General features: G+C 42.1%; 1 protein-coding gene across 4 annotated transcripts in view; it reads right to left on the bottom strand.

The window, feature by feature from the left end:
* The window catches only part of Fam169a (family with sequence similarity 169 member A), a 53503-nt gene that overhangs the window by 6685 nt on the left and 26026 nt on the right, over window positions 1-20792 (bottom strand). For all 4 annotated transcript variants that reach the window (XM_036207223.1, XM_036207221.1, XM_036207222.1 and 1 more), the window contains 5 exons: window positions 20000-20171; window positions 12376-12555; window positions 4924-5052; window positions 2982-3088; window positions 208-247 (listed from right to left, as the gene is read on the bottom strand). In XM_036207223.1, coding sequence (XP_036063116.1) covers window positions 208-247; window positions 2982-3088; window positions 4924-5052; window positions 12376-12555; window positions 20000-20171 — 628 coding nt within the window. The remainder of the gene's footprint in view (window positions 1-207; window positions 248-2981; window positions 3089-4923; window positions 5053-12375; window positions 12556-19999; window positions 20172-20792) is intronic.

The raw sequence follows: 20792 nt of genomic DNA, 5'->3' as shown, positions 1-20792 counted from the left end.
ACATTATCCAGAGCTTACTGTTTCTGCACTTACACTCATACGCCCTCTTACTGATCTCAGGGATGGTACAGACATGATGATCCCCACGTTACAAGAAAGAAGGAGGGGGCGCAACAGCACCGAGTTCACACACAGTGTAACCAGAGTACTGGGGGCATGAGAGTGCAGAGCTAGAACACTTACTAAAAGGACAGTTGATTTTCTTACCTTCAGAAGTGCTAGCAAAGGCATCTTTTAGGGAATGGATCTAAAATAGAGATAAAGATTAAAATCTAATGTTTTAACTATCTTTTCTCACTATGGACCTCTTCTGCTCATAGTTGCAAAGAAAAATATTTAACTGTATTCAAATACTACTTTTTGTTAAGAAATACACCTTCAAAATTAAAAGGTTATGTTATATCCCTTGGTTCATTATAAGCTTAAAAATTTATCCAAAGATCTGAAATGTTACAGGTTTACCTTGGAGTGTCTTAGCATTCTGTCCACAGCTACCTGCTCTCCTGGATTTCTCTGCATACTCTCTTCACTTAGGTAACTAGTGCTAATTAATCAAAACGTACAAATGAAGCTCCCCAACTTCTCCCTGGATTTCCTACATTATTGCTTATCTACACTAATGGCAATAGCATTTAGTCATTGTAGCAAAGACCTGTGTGATAGCAATGAGTCCTTCCTGTCTATCCGTCATCAATCACAAAGCTTTAACTAAAGGCTCTCTTGGGGTATCTTCCTCTCCCCACTGCTTTAGCCTAGGCCTTTATTATCTGAAATCTGACAGTTCCAACAGCTTCTTCCCTGGTCAAGTCCTACATGTTAACTATAGCCTGTCTAACCCTTTACACACAATAAAAGAATGCCAAGCAAAGTGTGCAATTCCTTTGCTTAAAACTTTTAAATCAACAGCTTATCACTGTATAGAATACAAACTAAAAAACGTTTCAATAATTTATTTCTTTCATATTAAGTTTCCCATGTCTAAATGATCCCTTACGTTTCTTTTACATGCTCTCTTCTTTTTTTTTTTTTTTTAGTTTTATTTATTTATCATGTATACAGAAGGGGGCACCAGATCTCATTACAGATGGTTGTAAGCCACCATGTGGTTGCTGGGGATTGAACTCAGGACCTCTGGAAAAGCAGTCGGTGCTCTTAACCTCTGAGCCATCTCTCCAGCCCACATGCTGTCTTCTAAAATATCCTAACAACCCGTTTCATAGAAATCCACCTGCCCTTGAAATCACCCTGTGCTATGTACCTTCAATCATTTGCTATAATAACTAAGGCAATTATTATCCTGCAACTTATTTATGTTTCTAACACTGGACCATCTAGTTCTCTCACGGGATGAAGAACCATACCTTTACCTCTGAACACCCGCTTCTTGCTCTGATATCCACCCCATATAAAGTACCATCCACTCATCCACCCATTACACACTGACTGAACTACAACATGGTAGGCACACACATCCAAGATCAATTGAGAGTTAAAAATCTCACCCTGTATTTCACAACAGCGAGTACAGCTATGTGAATTTGAAAGTTGCCAGTAAAAGAGATGACAACTGTTTTGACGTGATGGATATGCAAATTATCCTGATCAAATCATTACATAATGCACACAATAAAATGTCACATTATACTGCATAAGCATATGCAAACATTATGTGTTAATTGAAATTTTAAAGTCTAATTATAGACATAAAGAAGTTAACTGTGGCAAATGTATAATAAAAATCTTGCCTTCAAGAAACCTGCTGTTCAACTAGAAAAGATAAACATGACGAAAGATAAACACATGTAATATTTTATGTACACAAATGAGTAAAAGCAAGCCAAATACCACCATCACCTAAAGAATGAACCAGAGTTAAAAATACAATCATGTAAGTGGTTACAAAGTTTTCTTGAACTAAAATGTTAAAGTAGTATGAAGAATATGAACTTTAAAAATGACAGAAAATACAATTTATGCTATTAACCTTATGACATATTGCTACTACCTTATATTCTCATTCAAATGACATTTAAAATTATTTGGCTCTATATTAAAATAAACTATAGTCTTTATTACATTTGTGGGAAGAGCAGAGTTTTTAGTTTTTCTTGCTTTTATGATAACTGAAAGCAGTATGTGAATGTGTGTCTATCTAAGGAATATGGACTATAACATAAAAAGAACAGGGTTTGCCAGGCATGGTGGCAGACTCCTTTAGTCCCAGAACTCAGAAGGAAGAGGCAGATGAGTCTTTGTGAGTTCCAGGTCAGCTAGAGCAACAAAATGACACTCAGTCTCAAAAACAAACTAAAGAAAAGGAAGAAAAAAAACAGACACTATGATACTATGATGTTCGTGAGTGCGTGCGTGTGAACTAATTTTGCAATAGTTTTATTATTTATGTTATCCTTAGACAGGTATAAAAACTTCATCCAAATTGTCAACTCCTTTCAATTAAGACATGAAATAAAAATTGTACTAAATATACATACAAAAAATTAACAGTGGCTAACAATTTGTGTAACAGTAAGAATTTTTCCTTTTATATTTGTATTATATAGCTTATATTTTAATGATATTTAGAGTATTTTTCAAAAAGCATTAAATCTTTAATAATCAGTTGACAGAAGCCACCAAGAAAATGAATGCAGTTGTAATTACCTAAATTTGTTAATTAAACTAACATTTAAAAGGTAAGCTGGGCCTTGTAGTGCAAGCCTACAATCTGAGCTATTCATGAGGCTGAGGATATTTTCAAGTTCAAAGCCAGGCTAGACTATAAACCAGCGTAAGCAACATGGTGAGACCTACTTCAAAATAAAAAGTAAAAGGGAGGCTTGGCTGGGGATGTACGTAACTCACTGGTAAAACACTTCTGTAGCACACTTAAGTCCCCCTGTTCAATGTTCATGATCACCAATAACAACAAAAACACAGGACACAGAACCACTGCTGTCTCCTATGATGGTCACAAAGTCTACCTGCATCTCACTAGATGGGCTCTCTTCTACTCCAGGCTCATATTCTAGTCCAGTAGCAAGACCATATTCCCCAGACACAGGTCTTCTAGCTTCATACTGAGAAATCTCTGTGTACAGAAAAAATGTGAAATTAGAAACCAGTCCTATTTGATTTTCATTTTAGTAATATCTAATGATTCTCATCAACTCCCAAAAGCAGCATAAACAACAAGGAATCAAGAATCTAGGTCTGCCAGAACGCCTGTGTGGCCTGGAGAGGTGTCTCCATGACGGGTAAGGTGACCTGCTGACGTCCTACACAACCTAAGTCAGAAGCTCATTTTTTAGTAAAAGGGGGGGGGAGGGACCTGTAGGGCCCTGGCCCCAGTTTTGGGTAACTGTGGCATTGCTTGCCGACCTTGACCTTGATATCCTCCCAATGCTAATTCCCTCCTGAATGCTCAAGGGGAGTTCCTTGTTTGTGTATCCAGCATATTGGGCATTAACAGCTTAGATGCAAGACTGAAAAACATCAGAAGCGGGGTTGGGGATTTAGCTCAGTGGTAGAGTGCATGCCTAGCAAGCACAAGGCTTGGGGTTTGATCCTCAGCTCCACAAAAAAACAAACCAAAAAAAAAAAAAACATCAGAAGCAAACTTCTGCCCTCCAGGGTTCTCCCATTGTGCTGTAAGCCTGTATTTAAGACCTCCTCCCTCCTTCAATAAACGGCATTCAGCATTCAAATCAAAAAAAAAGAAGAAGAAAAAGAAGATGGGGTCAAGATCATGATGGGGAAACCCACAGAGACAGCTGACCGGTGCTAGTTGGAGCTCACTGACTCTGGACTGACAGCTCGGGAACCTGCATGGGACTGAACTAGGCCTGCTGAATGTGGGTGACAGTTGTGTGGCTCGATCTGTTTGTGGGGTCCCTGGCAGCAGGACCAGGACTTATCCCAGGCCCATGAACTGACTTTTGGGAACCCATTCCCTGTGGTGGGATACCTTGCTCAGCCTTGATACAATGGGGAGGGGCTAGGCTCTCCTTCAACTTGGTATGCCAGACTTTGTTGACTACCATGGGAGGCCTTACCCACTCTAGGGAGTGGATGGGGGCAGAGTGGGAGGGAGGTGAGGAGGTAGGAGAAGGGGAGGGAGGGGGAACTGGGGTTGGTATGTAAAATGAAAAAAAAATTAAAAAATAAATTAAAAAAAAAAACCTGGACCTGGATTTTTCTATCCCTTGGGGGAGGGGGGGGGAATCTAGGTCTGCTCTATCTCTTTACAAAGCCCAGTTCACACTTCTTCACCAACACACTGATCTTTACTGCCAGACCCTACTGCAGGACTTGACTGTTTGGGCTAGTCTAGGTCCGTTTTTGTCCTTTGTTTTAATTTCTTCTGCCTGTCTGTCTACCTACCTACCTACCTACCTATTTATTTATTGGTTTTCGAGACAGGGTTTCTCTGTAGCTCTGGAACCTGTCCTGAAACTTTCTCTGTAGACCAGGCTGGCCTCAAACTCAAGAGATCCTCCTGTCTCTGCCTCCCAAGCACTGGGACTAAAGGCATGCGCCACCACCGCTTAATTTTACTTTTTAGACTTACTTAATGTGCATGAGTATTTTGTCAGCATGTATGTGTATGTATACCATGCACATGCCTGGTACCCAAGGAGGTCAGAAGAGGGTGCCAGATCCCATGGAACTAGAGTTATGCAGATGGTTGTGAGCTACCACATGGGTGCTGGAAATTGAATCCAATCCTTTACAAGAGCAACAAGAGTTGCCTAACTCTCCAGCCCCGTCTAGGTCTATTTTTCATTAGTGACTCAAAAGTGAAAGCACAATAAACACTTTTAAGTGGGTCTGCAACCAGAAAGATCACAACATTGCTCCGCGGTGTCAGACAGCAGCATTAGCAGCGACTGCTTTTTAAACTGTCCCATAGTCTACTCGGCTTACCTGTAACTTTAACTGCTTCTCTCTGTAATGCTCTGGTGACTGGTGTCCGCTGATGCCAATGACCCACCCCTTCAACTTCCCAAAGTAGTTCATGATCTCCCGGATACTTTTCAAAGTATTGCTTGGAAGCTGAAAAACACATTTAACAATTTCCTAGAAATCTCAACTAGTACAAAAGAAGAAATTCAGAAAGTGAGGTGCTCAAGTCATTCAGTGAGGCAGCATAACCTGACACCAAAACCATGACCAAGGTAACTCAGAGTATGCAGCGGTCTCACTTACAAGTAAAACTCTTGATGCTGGAGAGATGGCTTCGTGGTCAAGAGCATTAGCTGCTCTTCTGGATCTTCCAAAGGACCAGAGTTTGATTCCTAGCACTCATATGATGGCTCACAACTGTCTTTAACTCCAGTTCCAGGAGATCCAATGCCCTCTTCTGGCCTCCAGAGGTACTAGGCACTCACACGGTGTACAATACGCATGCCAACCAAACAGTCATACACATAAAATCATAAATATCTTAAAAGTAAAAATCTTACAAAATTCCAAATAAGAATTTTAAATGATAAATCTAAAGATTTACAATACATGTACAAAAGGCTGTCACTATGTAAAGTGTAACATACTATACAAAATGGTAGAGGAAAGTATTTGCTAATTTGTCAAACTAAGTGACAAACAGGAGACCAAACACTATTTGATTCCACTTAGGTGACCTAACTAGAACAGGTAATTCACATGAACACAAAGCAGAGGTTCCCAAAAAGGAATTCATGTTCAGCATGAGGAAAGTTTAGATACAGTGATGATGAGTATAGAGCATGGTGTACAACACCACTGAAGTTGTAAATAAAGAAAGAAATGACAAATATGATCACAATTGTAAAGACTGGCTAAAATGAAAACAATCACAGAGCACACTATGCTTTTTAAAGTTATGGACATGCAAATACGACATCATGAGAAAGAAGGATGCACTGGCCTCAGGAGGGCAATTGTGTCTAGAGAGCAAAGGAAAAGGGGAGGGAGGGGGTTGACAAACAGCTCCAAAGGGAAGGAGAACTGTATAGATGATAAACTATACAAAACATCCTCAAGAGCAGCTAATGCTCTTTTTTTGAGACAGGGTTTCTCTGTGTAGCTCTGGCTGTCCTGGAACTCACTTGGTAGCTCAAGCTAGCCTCGAACTCACAGAGATTCGCCTGCCTCTGCCTCCCGAGTGCTGGGATTAAAGGTGTGGGCCACCACCACCCGGCACAGCTAATGCTCTTGACCACCAAGCTCTCTCTCCAGCATCAAGAGTTTACTCATAACTGAGACCACTGTATATTCTTGTGAGTTACCTTGGTTATGGCGGACAAGCCCCCATACTTATTTACCCCAGGAACTCTTGAGGAATGAGAGATAAGAGAAATAGTTAGAAATAGAGAGGGGAAAGAAAACAGAGAGAAAATACAGGATAGCCTTGGGTGGGCCTGGATCCTTATCCACTGGCCCAAAACTTTATTCCAAAGTCTATTTTTAACAATGCCAAGGGGTGGAGCAAAGACCTCCCCCTTGCTAGTTACAGTCAAGTGTAGACCCTTACAAACACCTGGTACCCAGGCCCGTGGTCCAATCAACCTCTCATGCAGTCCTGCTGGTACAGCCACCAGGAAACCTAGTAGGCTCCAACACTTGGTCATGTTTTTGGTATCAGGTTATGTTACCTCACTGAATGACTTGGGCACCTCACTTTCCTGTTTTGTTGTTGTTGTTGTTTTGTTTTGTTTTTGTTTTTGTTTTTAAGGTTTATTTATTTATTATGTATATAGAAGAGGGCGCCAGATCTCATTACAGATGGTTGTGAGCCACCATGTGGGTGCCGGAAATTGAACTCAGGACCTCTGGAAGAGCAGTTGGTGCTCTTAACCTCTGAGCCGTCTCTCCAGGCCCTCCTCTGTTCTTTTAAGAGATATGTGGAAAATATCTGAAATGCTGAATGTTTCAGAGTTTTTCCTAATTTAAATATTTGAATAGGCTATAGGCTATTGAGCATACTTAATCTGAAAATTTTAAATGCTCTGAAACATGAAAGTTTCAGACTTGGAGCATTGTGCATTTTGGTGAGGCATGCTGGGCCTAAATGTAATTCTCATTAAAAACAAATTTTTGTCAAATATGTCTAATCTGTATACTAAACACAGAACAGTAGGATACTAGTCTAGCATGTGAACAAATTATAAATACCTAGTGTGAATCCATAGACTGACTTGTAACTGGGCACTTTCCAATCCTTCTCTCAAACCATAAGTCTATGACCCTGGGCTGGAATAAGTAGTTCTTGGAGCATGAAGAATTCTAACCCAAGGCAACTCTCATATACCAAGATGGTTCTGCATTTACCAGTTAGGTAGCTCTTATTCCAAATGCTTGAGACCAAAGTTTATTGGATTTTTCCCCCTTCAGATTTTTTAGTATTTGCCAACCTTAATACAAAGACTTTTAAAATATACACCTTATATTACACATAAGATAACTATGTATAATAGCTTCAGTGAGTCTCTGCTTTGTGACCCATCACTTGAGATCCAGTGTAAAGTTTTACATCTGTGGCATCAAATCAGTGCCCAGAGTTGTTTAGACTGTATGTCAGCTACCGATGGTCTGGGATGCTGGAGTAAGGAAGACAAAGACGATGTAAGGCAGCTAGACAGGAATTAGCAGGTTTGGAGGCCGCTCAAGAAGGACCCTTCCCTCGTGATCAGCTTTCACCAGGAAAAGGTGGAGGCTCAGGGAAACACTAAGACCTACTAAGGGAAAGCTGCTTCCCCTGGGTCATCTTCTGGCCCTGAGTGGAGACATAACATTTTATTCATTCATTCATCTGTCCATTCATTCATGCATTCATTATTAGATGAGTGGAGACATGACATTTTATTCATTCATTCATTCATCCATCCACCCATTCATTCATTATAAGATGAGTGGAGACATGACATTTTATTTATTTGTTTGTATGTATGTCTATTTTGGCCTCTCTATGTACCTCTGGCTGTCCTGGACCACGCCATGTAGTCCAGGCTGGCCTTGAACTCAGAGATCCATCTTGTCTGCTCATCATTCCAAAGAAGAGAACATTGTATACTACAATCTCCCCCCTTTAAGAGTAAATCCACTGTTAACTGTGAAGGAGAACCACACTACAATCCACAGACCCAAAGAAGCTAAGTGACAAGGAGGGTTCCAGGGGGAAACATGGATCCCACTGTGAAGGGAGACAGGATAGACAGTGCTGGTGGACAGGGGAGGGGAGGGAAGTGGGAGGTGGGCATGGGAACAGGGGGTATCAGGTTGGGGGAGGATGGAGGGAGAGTACCGGGGAAAGACAACTGGAATCAGGGGCATCTCTGAGATGAGCTAGAAACCTAGTGCAATGCAAACTCCCAGAAACCTATGAGGGTGACCCTAGCTAAGACTTCTAGCAATGGGAGATGTGGAACCTGAACCAGCCATTTCCTATCAGCAGGCAAGACTTCCAGTGGAGGGACTGGGACCCCAACCCAGCCAGCCATATCCTCTGACCTACAATCTGTCGTTTACAAGATATGCTGGGACAAAGGTAATGCAAAAGTTATGGGAGTGCCAACCAATGGCTGGTGCAGTTTGAGACCCATTCTATGAGTGGGAACCCACCCCTGACAATACCTAGAGAGCTAGGACCCAGAGGCTGGACAGCCCAGAGACCTAGGATAGAACCAAACATGTCTTGCAAAAAAGAAAAAAGGCAATGAAATGACTCTGCTATGCTCATAGACTGTTCCCTAACCCAACTGTCATCAGAGAGGCTGCACCCAGCAACTGATGGAAACAGATGCAGACCCATAGCCAAACATTAGGCAGACCTCAGGAAATCCTGTGGAAGAGGGGGAGGAAGGATTTTGGAAGCGAGAGGGGCCAAGAACATCACAAGAAAACCTACAAAATAAACTAACCTGGGCTCATGGGGGCTCACAGAGACTAACCCACCAACCAGAGAACTTGTATGGGCCTGGACCCTCTGTACATAGGTTACAGTTGTGTGGCTTGGTCTTCTTGTAGAACACCTAGCAGAGGGATTGGGGGTGTCTCTGATTATGTTGCCTGCTCTTGGGACCCTTTCCTCCTGCTGAGTTGCCTCGTCCAGCCTTAATAGGACAGGAGGTACCTAGTCTTGCTGCAACTTGATATGCCATGGCTGGCTGATATACATGGGTGCCCTGCACCTTTCTAAAGGAAGGTAGAGGAAGTGGATGGGGAGAAGGATTAGGAGAGAAGGGAAGGAGAGGAAACTGATAAGGCTGGGGAAAAAATTAACTCGTTAATTAATTTTTTAATAAGAGAAAGAATGGGACTGGAGAGATGGCTCAGAGGTTAGGAGCACTGGCTGTTGTTGCAGAGGTCCTGAGTTCAATTCCCAGCAACCACATGGTGGTTCACAACCATCCATGATGAGATCTGACACCCTCTTCTGGCCTGCAGGCAGATACATAATAATAATAAGAGAGAGAGAGAGAGAGAGAGAGAGAGAGAGAGAGAGAGGGAGGGAGAGAGAAAGGATTACAGTAAAGGAAAAAAAGTTAATCCACTGGGCTTGCCAATTACTTGGGCAGGAGACCACCCCTCGGGAGAACCAATTTACCTAAGACATGTTAAGGAGATGGGGAGGGAAAACGATCTCTCCTCTTTGAGATAATGGCCTCATACGTCCCAGGAGGCCATCTCTCATGGCAGCTGCTCACAAATATTCACTGCTAAACCTGACACTTTCCTAAGGTGGGGCTCAAGTGTCTGCTTCCTTCTGCCCCGTGTCCCATCTTGGGATGCTGACCACAATCTCAAGCACACCCTCCTGACATTCTGGGATTCTCACAAGTGTCTCTGTACACACACCCTCGGCCCTTGCTGCGGCTGCTACACATCTCCACTGCTGACCTGACCTCAAACGCTTGACTTCACTCCTCCTTCTCTGACTCTCTCCTCCCAGCAACTGCTGGGACTTACAGCTTGGCAATCCTGTGGTTTTTATCTCAAGTTCTCAAGTCTGATAGTCTGTTTTTAATTTATTTTTATCAGGGACTAAGCACATGAAAAAGAAAATTCTAATTCCTCAGTAACGTGTCTTGTTCAATTGTATGTTTGAAGACGCAGTGAACTTGCAGAACACAAAATCAATATATAAAACATCAGTGCTGCTACACAGAAGTGGCAAACTATTTTTTAATGGAGTCTTTCATGTGTATGGGCATTGCCTGCATGTGCCTGTGCACCACTTGTGTATCTGCTGCCCATGGAGGCCAGAGGAGAGAACAGGATCCAGCAGGACTGCAGTCATGGATGGCTGTGGGAAACCATGAGTGCTGGGAATCAAACACGAGTCTTCTGGAAGAGCAGTTAATGCTCTCAACTACTGAACCATCTCTCCAGCTCCTGTTTATTTATTTAATTTATAGACATATTCACTCTTGGGTGGAGTGTATGTGCCGTGTGAATGTGCGGAGTACATGCACCTATCCACACGAAGCTGGAAGATGTTTGTATCTTCCTCTATTACTCTCTGTTTTATTATCTGGAATGGAGTTTCTTATTGAACCCAAAGCTCACAGTTTGGGCAAAGCTGACTGGCCAGCAAGCTCGGGATAATCCATCTATCTCCAACCTTCAAATGCTGAGGTTACAGGCACTTAAAGCTATGCCCAACTTTTTACATGGGTGCTGGGAATTTAAGTTCATGTTCTTTTGCCTTCAAAGCAAGTGTTCTTACTCACCGAGCCATGTCCCCAGACTCACTAATGTCAAGTTATTAGAAATAGAAATCAGGAAAACAATCTCATTTACTAGAACCTTAAAATTAACACCCAGGTATAAATTTAACCAAAAAGATAAAAACTTCCTATAATAAACAGTATGAAATACTGATACAAAACTTGAAAAGAAGGGCTGGAGAGATGGTTCAAACTGTTAAAAATACTTGCTATTCTTCCAGTGGACCTGAGTTTCGATTCCAACTGCTAAGTTGGGTGGCTTACAACTTGCCTATAATTCCAGCTCTAGGAGATCCAATGTCCTTTCTGGCATCCCCAGGCACTAGCACACATGTGGAAGGCTGGCAAGCAGGCAGGCACACATGCACACAAGCACTCAAGCACTCTAAAAAGAGTAGAGGTCAGACCTTATGAAAAGTCTCTCTCCAACACCCGCCCTACACTCAGACTATTAAACAGTGCGCACTTAGATTCAAGAAAGCAGACGACCCTAGGAGCTCTCAGATGTCATTGTAACCAGAGAATATGAGTTAGTGTAAATAGATGCACACGCGGAATGACCTGTCTCTGATAACTGGATGTGGGGGCACAGAAGTCCTTGTACTCACAGATAAGCACTAGGAAAACCAGGACTGTTGAACACACAAGGTGGTCTATTCAAAGGAAGAGATATATAACCTGTTTTCTGACCAGAACTAAGGTAGTTAACAGGCGAGACAACCTCTGAAGGGCCAGGCCACATCTGACCCCCAGACTCCCACATACAGGACAGCAGCCTCAGTGACCTCGGCACTATCTACGTGACTGGTAAGAGCACTTGCCACACCAGACCAGGCCCTTAGGGTAACACATGTAACCTATCTATAGAACCCACTTTCATGCAAGAAGTGATGGGTACTTTGAAAAGAATTTTGATGGAATTATGCCTTAAACTTTATTGTGGACATGGGCCTGTGTTATACCAGGAAACTTTTTTCCAAATTGTACTATACTTAAATATGCTTAAAATTAACTGCCCGTGCCAGACTCTGGAAGTTTGAACAACACTGGCTACTGAGTCACGTTGAACTGGATTTCCTTCTTGCTTCAAGTGGATCGTTACTCTGCTGGCCATGGTGTTTGCGGAGACCCCCACAACATGGTTTATTTGTAATCAACTCTGAAAAGGAGAGGCCATTAGGAACTTTAGTCATCGGTGGGGGTGGGGGTGAGGGTGGCAGACTACCTAAGAAAGACATCTCTGCAGGGTCACCCTAGGAGATGAAAACTACAGGAAGGCTTTAGAAAAATGGAGAGGAATCAGAAAAGTACAGTACAGAAAGAAAGGTACAAAAATTTTCACCTGAAAATAAGCAATTTTTGGAAAAAAAGAATAAAGCCTTACAGAAAATGTTATGCCTTCCTTGGCACATAATTCCAAAACTCAGAGGTTAAGGCAGGAAGGTCACTATTTCAAGGCCAACCTGGCCTACAGTGTGGCCCTGACTTTAAACATTAAAAAGGTTATTACGCTCCATGTAACAACTAGATACCATAGAATAAAACTACATTTGGAAAGTTAAGCCTTAAGAAGTAAAAATGCTAATCACATTTAAAACTGGTATCTATACATTTACAATAGTCTGGAGAAACAAGTTTCAGGTGACAAGTTTCAGCTCAGTCCACTTACCTGTGTACATGAGAGAAGAGAGCGGATACCGCAAGCCAAGTGCTTCTTCTGTAAAGGAGTCAACAAAGTCCTCCAGCATATGAAGCCCCAAATCTTTTCCTCTGTATTTCTTTCTTATAAACATTGTATCAAGAACTGGCAGTTGGTAACTCTGAGTAAGAAATGAGGCACATAAGCTTCCTGCAGTAGTAAGAGAGATCAAAGAATTTTACACATTAAACTACACGTACATTTAGTAAATATGAGTTAATGTTTCTGAATAGTTTTTCCCTTATGTTAAGAAGCACAAAGAAATGCATATATTCTAATATAAAATGTTATACACTCTAATTTATACATGTGATAATAATAGCTGTTATTTTATGTTTGCTAATAGTTAATATAAGACAAACAGCTCATTACATTTCATGACCTACATACTTGACTAAGACAACATGTATGTAACATAGTATCTTTAGATGTAACTCTAACCTTCTCCCTGTCTCTACTATGGACTGAAACTGCTAAAACCATGTGCTAAAAATAAATCTTCCTTCAATTGCTTTTGTTCAAGTATGTGGTCACAGCAACCAGTAAGTCTGACTATAACACTATACAAGAAATTGTCACATGGTCATAAGAAATAGTGTTGCAGCTGGAGATGGCTCAGCAGAGAACCTGGGTTTGGTTCCCAGCACCTGCATGATGGCAGCCAACCACCTGTAACTCCAATTCTGGGGATCTAGTTAGTGCCTTCCTCCTCTGAGAACACCAGACACGCACATGATGTACATACATACAGGCAAACAAAATAGTAATACAGATATAATGAATAAGTAAGTTTTTTAAAGAAGTATTGATACACACTACAATATATATGAGATTTGAGATTTGGAAAAAGAATGTTAAGCCAAAAAAAAAAAAAAAAAAGCTAGATATAAGCCACATGATGTATGATCTAAATTAATTATTGGCTGCCAAAAATGGAAGTGACTCGTATTGTATACAGTTCTGTCTTTTGCAGTAATAAAAATTATTTAAAATTGGTGAGATATGATACATTTGAAATGGGTAAATTGTGTGGTATGCGAATATACAAAAATGTTATTTAAAATAAAAATAGCAATTGACACATTTGATGTATATTATTTATAACCAAATTCTTAGAGATAGTCTGAAAACACATTCCCTCAAGTTTACCCATTTTCTCACTTCTCAGTAAGTCTCACCACCCAAGTGTCCAGTTACTCACCCTGGCTCTTTCTACAGAGTCTACAACAACAATCAGGAATCCTGAAGCAGTAACAGTAACAACACCTGGGGCCTTGTTTCCTTTGCACAGGGCACACTGCTCAACAGGCCTTCAAAACAGCCTCATCACTAAACCGTTAACCTTTACATACGCATTATATTGGTGAGTTGTTGTGAGTCACTTCTACTCACTGACAAGCTGGCTCTCAGTAGAGCTGTCCCCGGTCCTGCCCCATTTCAGACCTAAACATGTCTGTCTCAAAAGATCTTCCAAGGCCCTTGTCTGGAGCTGTGCCCCCCGCTCCCCGCCCCCACCAAAAAAAGCAAGAAGGCACTTTGACAGGGAAGGAAGAGAACAAAACAGTCCAAAGGTAAAAACATCATATTCATAAATACAGCTAAACAAAGGTTAAATACTTCCATCAGATGTCACTACTGTTAATCCTATGATATAAGAACGGAAGCCTGTGGTGGTGGTGGTGGTGGGGATTGTGGTGCACGCCTTTAATCCCAGCACTCGGGAGGCAGGGGCAGACGGATCTCTGCGAGTTCCAGAAAAGGCTCCAAAGGTATAGACACCCTGTCTCAACCCCCCCCCCCAAAAAAAAAGAATGGAAGAGAAGGTGGAAGTTCAGCCATGAGATATTCATCCCTGGAGAGAAAGCAAACAAGGAATTCCAGCTGACTGTCTCAACCTCCCCAGTTGGTCTCAGCTGGTTATCATGAACACTACAGATGTGATGATGTCATTGCTACATGTTGGAGTCTTACTGGGGAAATTCTGTTCTGCTAGGGACTCTCTTACCTGGAGCTCCAGCTGGCTGCCTTAATAAGGCTTCCCACTGGGCTTCTGATGGATTTAATGTTATTTGTTCTCTTACTTGGAAGCCTCAAGGGGGGGTGGGGAATACGACGACATGGGATACCCTGTCAAGATACACTTTAGCTACCTGCCCTAATGGGGCTTTCTCAACTGATTTCTACTAGATATTTTAAGTACCTCATTTAACGATGTTTTGCTATCTATCTATGACTTACTATTATCTATTCTTACTGCAGCTTGCAATGTATTCAATAAACTTGCTCATGATCAGTGGTTTAAAATGCTTGTTCTTAGAAGGGACCTGGGTTCAGTTTGCAGCGCCCACATGGTAGTTCATAACAATCCATAACTCTAGTTCCACTGGATCTAGTCCTTCTTCTGACCTGTGTGGGTACCAGGCATGTACATAATGCAGGCAAAAACACTCATATACATCAAATAAAAAAATAAGCTAAAAGCATGACTACTGTAGGTCATTCTCCAGATTAAACAAAACAGCTGCCCACTCTGGGCACCCTGTACCTGGATTCCCACAGAAATGTCTGGTGTCTTTTTGAAAGAGCAAGAAGAAGCTGGGTGGTGGTGGCACACGCCTTTAATCCCAGCACTTGGGAGGCAGAGGCAGGTGGATCTTTGTGAGTTCGAGGTGAGTCTGGGCTACAGAGTGTGATCCAGGAAAGGCGCAAAGCTACACAGAGAAACCCTGTCTCAAAAAACCAAAAAAAAGATACAACCTCTACCCTCTCCAAATTCTATCACTCACTCTCTAAAAACCAGGCTTGGTAGCCATCTACAAGTTCTGAAGCATTCAAATCTGCTTCTCACTTTCTCAGTTTCGGCCTGGAAGTCTCTTCAGACACTTTGCACTTCCTGTTACCCCAACATTTCATTCAGAAAAGCTTCTCCTACCCCTTCTATTTAAAACAGCACCTCCCCCGACACTCTTGGCTGCTCTTTACCCTCTCTTCCTCTAAAATCTAAGTTCTTCGAGGTCGGAAGCTTACAAATTTCTTATTCTCAATTTGTCCCTTATTCTTTTCCTCTTCCCTCGCCCTTCCCTCATCTGTATGGCACCAAAAAACAACATGAAGAAGGGGTTGGGGATTTAGCTCAGCGGTAGAGCGCTTGCTTAGCAAGCACAAGGTCCTGGGTTCGGTCCTCAGCTCTGGGGGAAAAAAGAAAAACCATGAAGAAATGCACTCCAAGAGTGCTAGCTAAGGTCGAAGTGCAGAAACCACAAACCTGTCCTGCTTCCTCTTCTCACGGAACCCTTCTTTGTTCCTTCCCTGTCCTAAAACCACAGTTAGCATCTCATACAAGGGGCTGTGTGGGGATATCTTTTCCATGCTGTATGATGTAAATGCCAAACCAATTAGGTGATCGTCCTTTATGCTTTTTCCCCCCTTCGGGAGCTGAGGATTGAACCCAGGGCCTTGCACTTGCCCTACCACTGAGCTAAATCCCCAACCCCCTTTATGCTTTTGAAGTCAGTTAAGCATTATTTATTCTAAAGAAACAAACCCGAAATACTTAGTAAGGGTATAGTTTTGGCTTTAGTAAGACTTCTACTCACAATCATCCAGATGGTATTTCAAATTCCCAGATACTGCCTAACAAGCCAGATTAAATTTTACTGATTTAAACCGGGCGACGTGGTGCATGCCTTTAATCCCAGCACTCGGGAGGCAGAGCTTGAAAAGCACCCCCCCAAAAAAAAATTTACTGACTTAAAACACAAAAATTACTGCTCATCTTCAGCTAGCTGAAACTCAGACAATCCCATCTCAGGCAGTGTGAGTTCGCTGCACTCTATACTGGAAATCTCCGTCCCATTTTCTTCTGGGTTCTACAGCTCTAAATTGGGCCCTCCTCTCATCTGTACTAGAGATCTAAGGACTTCTTGACTTCAAAAATAACTTTCCTACCTACCACTAACGCGTTCTTTGACAGCTTCAAGGACAATAAAATGTCACCTGTTTTAATGTGGCTTTTATGACCTTTCCCAAGGGGTTCTTCACTTTCACCCTCCAACTTTTTGTTCTGTAGTAAGATTCTTCTCTTTATTCTTTCCCTTGTTTTAGTTCCACAAGCTTATTCCAACACACCTGTACAACCCTCCTTTATACACTTAGATCCCATGCATGTGACTACTAGCATGGCGCTTTCCTTCCCTACACCTCTAATTCCTGATCATCTAGTGACCCTCCAGGGACACTTCTAAATATCCTTCTTAGTGACACTTCCTTTAGGCAGGATTGAGAGCTTAATCTTAGTACTCTTGCTAATACATCAAATACATCACTCATCAACATGAATGATGAGTAGGTGTCTACTGACTAGTTTTTCATTGTTTTGTTTCAGTGGGGGATTTTGTCTCCTTCACTAGATTTTGGGTGTTTTGAGGGATGAAACCATGTTTGTCTGCACTGAGTCACCCCTACCTCCCCAGTAAGCAGAGCCTTTATTGGGAGCATTTTTTTTTCCAGACAGCTAGACACGCACCAAAGAACACATCTCATTTTCAAAGATAAGCTCCATAGCAAAAGAGTGCCAGAAAAATCAGAAATTCAAAGTCATCTTGAGCTACACACAGAGGCCAGCCTAAAATATAATGAAGCTTTCTGGGATAGAAAGCCCACAGAGGAATTCAGTTGGAGAAAACACATGCTTCATGGTGGATAAAGTCGCCCTGATTTAAATTTACCTCTGTCCTGTCCTGTCCACAACCATACTGTGTTTCTCCTAGGTCTCTGGCTGAGTACATTTATGCTGCTACAAAAGAACCCCTAAGACTGGGTGGCTTTTTTGTTTTGTGGTTTTTTGTTTTGGTTTGTTTTTTGGTTTTTTGATTTTTAGAGACAGGGTTTCTTTGTATAGCCCTGGCTGTCCTGGAACTGCTCTATAGACCAGGCTGACCTCAAATTCAGGGATCCACCTGCCTCTGCCACCCAAATGCTGGGATTAAAGGTGTGTGCCACCATGCCTGGTTGAGACTGGGCATAAAGAAAAAAAATTGTATTTCTCAACATTTTTGAGTCTGGAAAGTCCAAAGCAGAAGGCTTCACACATGTGGTGAAGGTGTGGTGGAGACCGCCACAGCAGGAACAGCTGCCGTGCCTGTGTGGGGTGGGGCTTTCTGATAGTGTCACAGCAGCAGGACTTAATATAAGTACTTCATCATTTTTAGTCTCCCACCCCTTCCTGACCTAGTCAAATTCCAAAAAAGGATTATTTTTGCTCATAAACCCAAAAAAATTATCTTGAAATAACATATATCCACATATCTGAAACTGAGTTTTCCTGTGCCCCACCAAGCCAGCCACACAGACCCAAGTAAACACAGACGCTTATATTAAAATTGCTCAGCCATGGCTCAAGCTTTTTGCTAGCTAGCTCTTATATCTTAAAGTAGCCCATAATTATTAATCTATGTATTGCCACATGTTCCGTGGCTTTACCTGCGTGTCATTACATGTTGCTCCTTGGGCAGCTCCCTGATGTCTCCTAACTCAGCCTTCCTCTTTCGAGAATTCTCCTTGTCTGCTTATCCCATCTATACTTCCTGCCTGGCTATTGACCAATCAGCATTTTATTGAACCAATGTACAAAAGCATTATCCCACAGCACATATCTTCATGGTATCTAAAATTTTCTTTAGCTTTACAAATGACATAATTTCTGACATACTGTCAATATTAAATATTTAATAAATTTAATAAATATTTAAACCATTTTAAAAGTCATTTTAGACATATAGAGTTGCAAAGCCAGGGCTGGTGAGATAGCTCAGTAGGTAAAGTGCTGATAGGAAAAGCCTAGTAACCTGAGTTTGACCCTGGAACCCACGCAAAGTGGAAGGAAAGAGCTGACCCTAGTTAAGTCATCCTTGACCTCTGTATGCACCCATAATAGTAACAAATAAAATTCATTTAAAAGAGCTTCAAAATCATTACAAAGTATTCCCATATACCCTTCCCCAAGCTTTACCAATACAAACATCTTATATAGCCAGAGTATTATCAAAACCAGAAATTTAACATGTTTAATACATAGGATTTGCTAAACTGACTTTAAATTCCAACAGTTTTACTAATGACCTTTCCAGTTTCAGAAAAGTTTCAAAGGTTCTGCCATGTAAACTGAGTTGCTTCCTCCAGACCACATTAGCATCTCAGGATCCAATCACTCCACACCTCCTTTTTTCTAAAATGGCTATGAGAGAGCTGCACAGGAGGATAAGATGGGAGAGTATGGTCTATCTCTAAAATCCACGCTGAAATTTAGTCCCCACTATAAAATATTAAGAATTAGTACCAACCCAGGTGTGATGACACACATTTCAACCCCAGCACTCGGGAGGAAAAGGCAGGAGGATCTTCGGATGTTTGAGGCCCACCGGGTCTATATAGTGAGTTCCAGGCCATACAGAGCTACACAAACTGTCTCTGTCTTAAGAGTTAGGACCAGGTGGTGATTAGGGCTTGGAGTAGTAGTGCAGCATGCCTTTAATCCCAGCACTCGGAAAGAGGCAGGGGTCCAGTGCGGTGGTTCAGAAGGTGAAGGTGCTTGCTGCCAAGCCCTACTTGAACACTATCCCTAAGACCCACGAGGTGAAAGGCGAGAACTGACTCCCACAAACTGTCCTCTGACCTCCATACATGCGCTATGACGTGCACGTGCAACTCACTTTACACACACACACACACCAAAGATTTGACTTTACTGCTACAGGTATTATCTTTTTTTCCCCTACTATGTATTTGGGGGGGTGGGGGGAGAGAAAGTGAGAAAGAAGGTATGAGTGTGTCAGTTTTTCTTTGGGACAATTTCTCAAAATAATCTTAGTTATGCTTCCGTTTCCTTTAGAGAAAAAGCACAACCTTGAGATAGTTACTTACTGACCTAAAGGCTGGCATAAACACCCTTGATTCCACTACTACCCAGCAGAGGGAGCCAGAGCCTAAAGGAAAAGCGTACAGTGAAGACAGAAATAAGAAGGGGATGCTGAAGTTAGTCTCTGGGGTATAAATGGAGCTGATGACCGGGACAGCAAGTTCAGAGCCCAGGCCCCAGGGGAGAAGGGAGTCCCAAGACACACCAAAGGAAGACCAGCACACTCAGTTACCCTGAGTGTCAGAGAAAGAAGACCCTTCCTCAAAAAAAAAAACAAAACAAAAACAATTAATTTGCATTTATTTTAAGCATTCTAAGTAGAAATGGCAATGCACATAGGCCATGTGGGTTTAATAAGTAATAGGAACAGCAGCAGAAATCAAAAGAGCACCTTTAAATGGAAGGAGGAGATCGATGAGGCTCCAAAGACTAAGAGGAAAGGACGATCTTCTCTCGTCTGTCTATACAGAAAGGTCATCTTCTGTGTCTAAGGTCTAGTCTTTACTCTTCAGAACACTTTCCTAACAATCCCCTCTCATGGACAGTAGAACTGTGACACTTCTAAGAAACCCTAAGTGTAAGCATTGCAATTTGCACTCCTGGGGTTAAGACACTGACAGAGCTGGGGGTCAAAATGGAGATTTCTGTAACACAGTTTAAGGAACGTGTAAAACTCACCTGTAGGCTTAACTGAGTAAAACCCAACAGCCTCTCCTTTCTTCCACAGAATCTTAGCATAGTCAGTACTGCTATGGCACAGGAATGGGATCTCATTTCTCTCCATTTCCTGTTTTCTATAAATAACTCGGTTGAGAACATACAGAACCACTCTTTCTCCAAGAGTGCTCACCTACAAAGAGAGTCAACAGCAGGCACAGCAGTTACAATATGCAGCCATTAGGAAACGCCGCCGCCACCTTGTTCCCAGCTCCCACAGCTCCTACTGACCTCCAGAGCACTTCAACACAGTCAACACAATTTGAAAACATTCTGTTATCACTGAATCAAGGCTAATCACTCCTAACAAGAACAGCCCATTCCCACAAATACATTTTACGCATGGGATACTGCCTTGCAGCAAATTCTAAAATGGGCAAAACAGGTCAAAAGGCACACACCGCCCAGCATCTCACTCAGTATCTTCATGATTCTAGCTGGCCAGATCCAAGGGGTCTCTCTGGCCTTAACTACTGTCCACCACTACACACTCCGCCTTAATCCTCTTTAATCCCATTCCTGACCCTATATTAAAACAAATTTTTTTCTTTTTTTTTTAAACCAGTACTATTCCCAGGAGATTTGCAGAACAAATACCTCATTTCAGGAACTAGCCCTTGAGAAAGGCACCTTTCCTTTTTCAGGTGAAACGTTCCTTTGATAGCGCTGTCCCTGCTACAGGATACCCAGCCTCCCGCCCAGCCCTTTGCTAGAGCAGATGAGCAATTCTGGTAGCGGCGGGGAAGTCCAGTGA

Source organism: Onychomys torridus, chromosome 15, assembly GCF_903995425.1.
Source record: "Onychomys torridus chromosome 15, mOncTor1.1, whole genome shotgun sequence".
Taxonomy (NCBI): domain Eukaryota; kingdom Metazoa; phylum Chordata; class Mammalia; order Rodentia; family Cricetidae; genus Onychomys; species Onychomys torridus.
The sequence above is the reverse complement of the archived record's forward strand: the minus strand, read 5'-3'. Positions and strand labels throughout refer to the sequence as shown.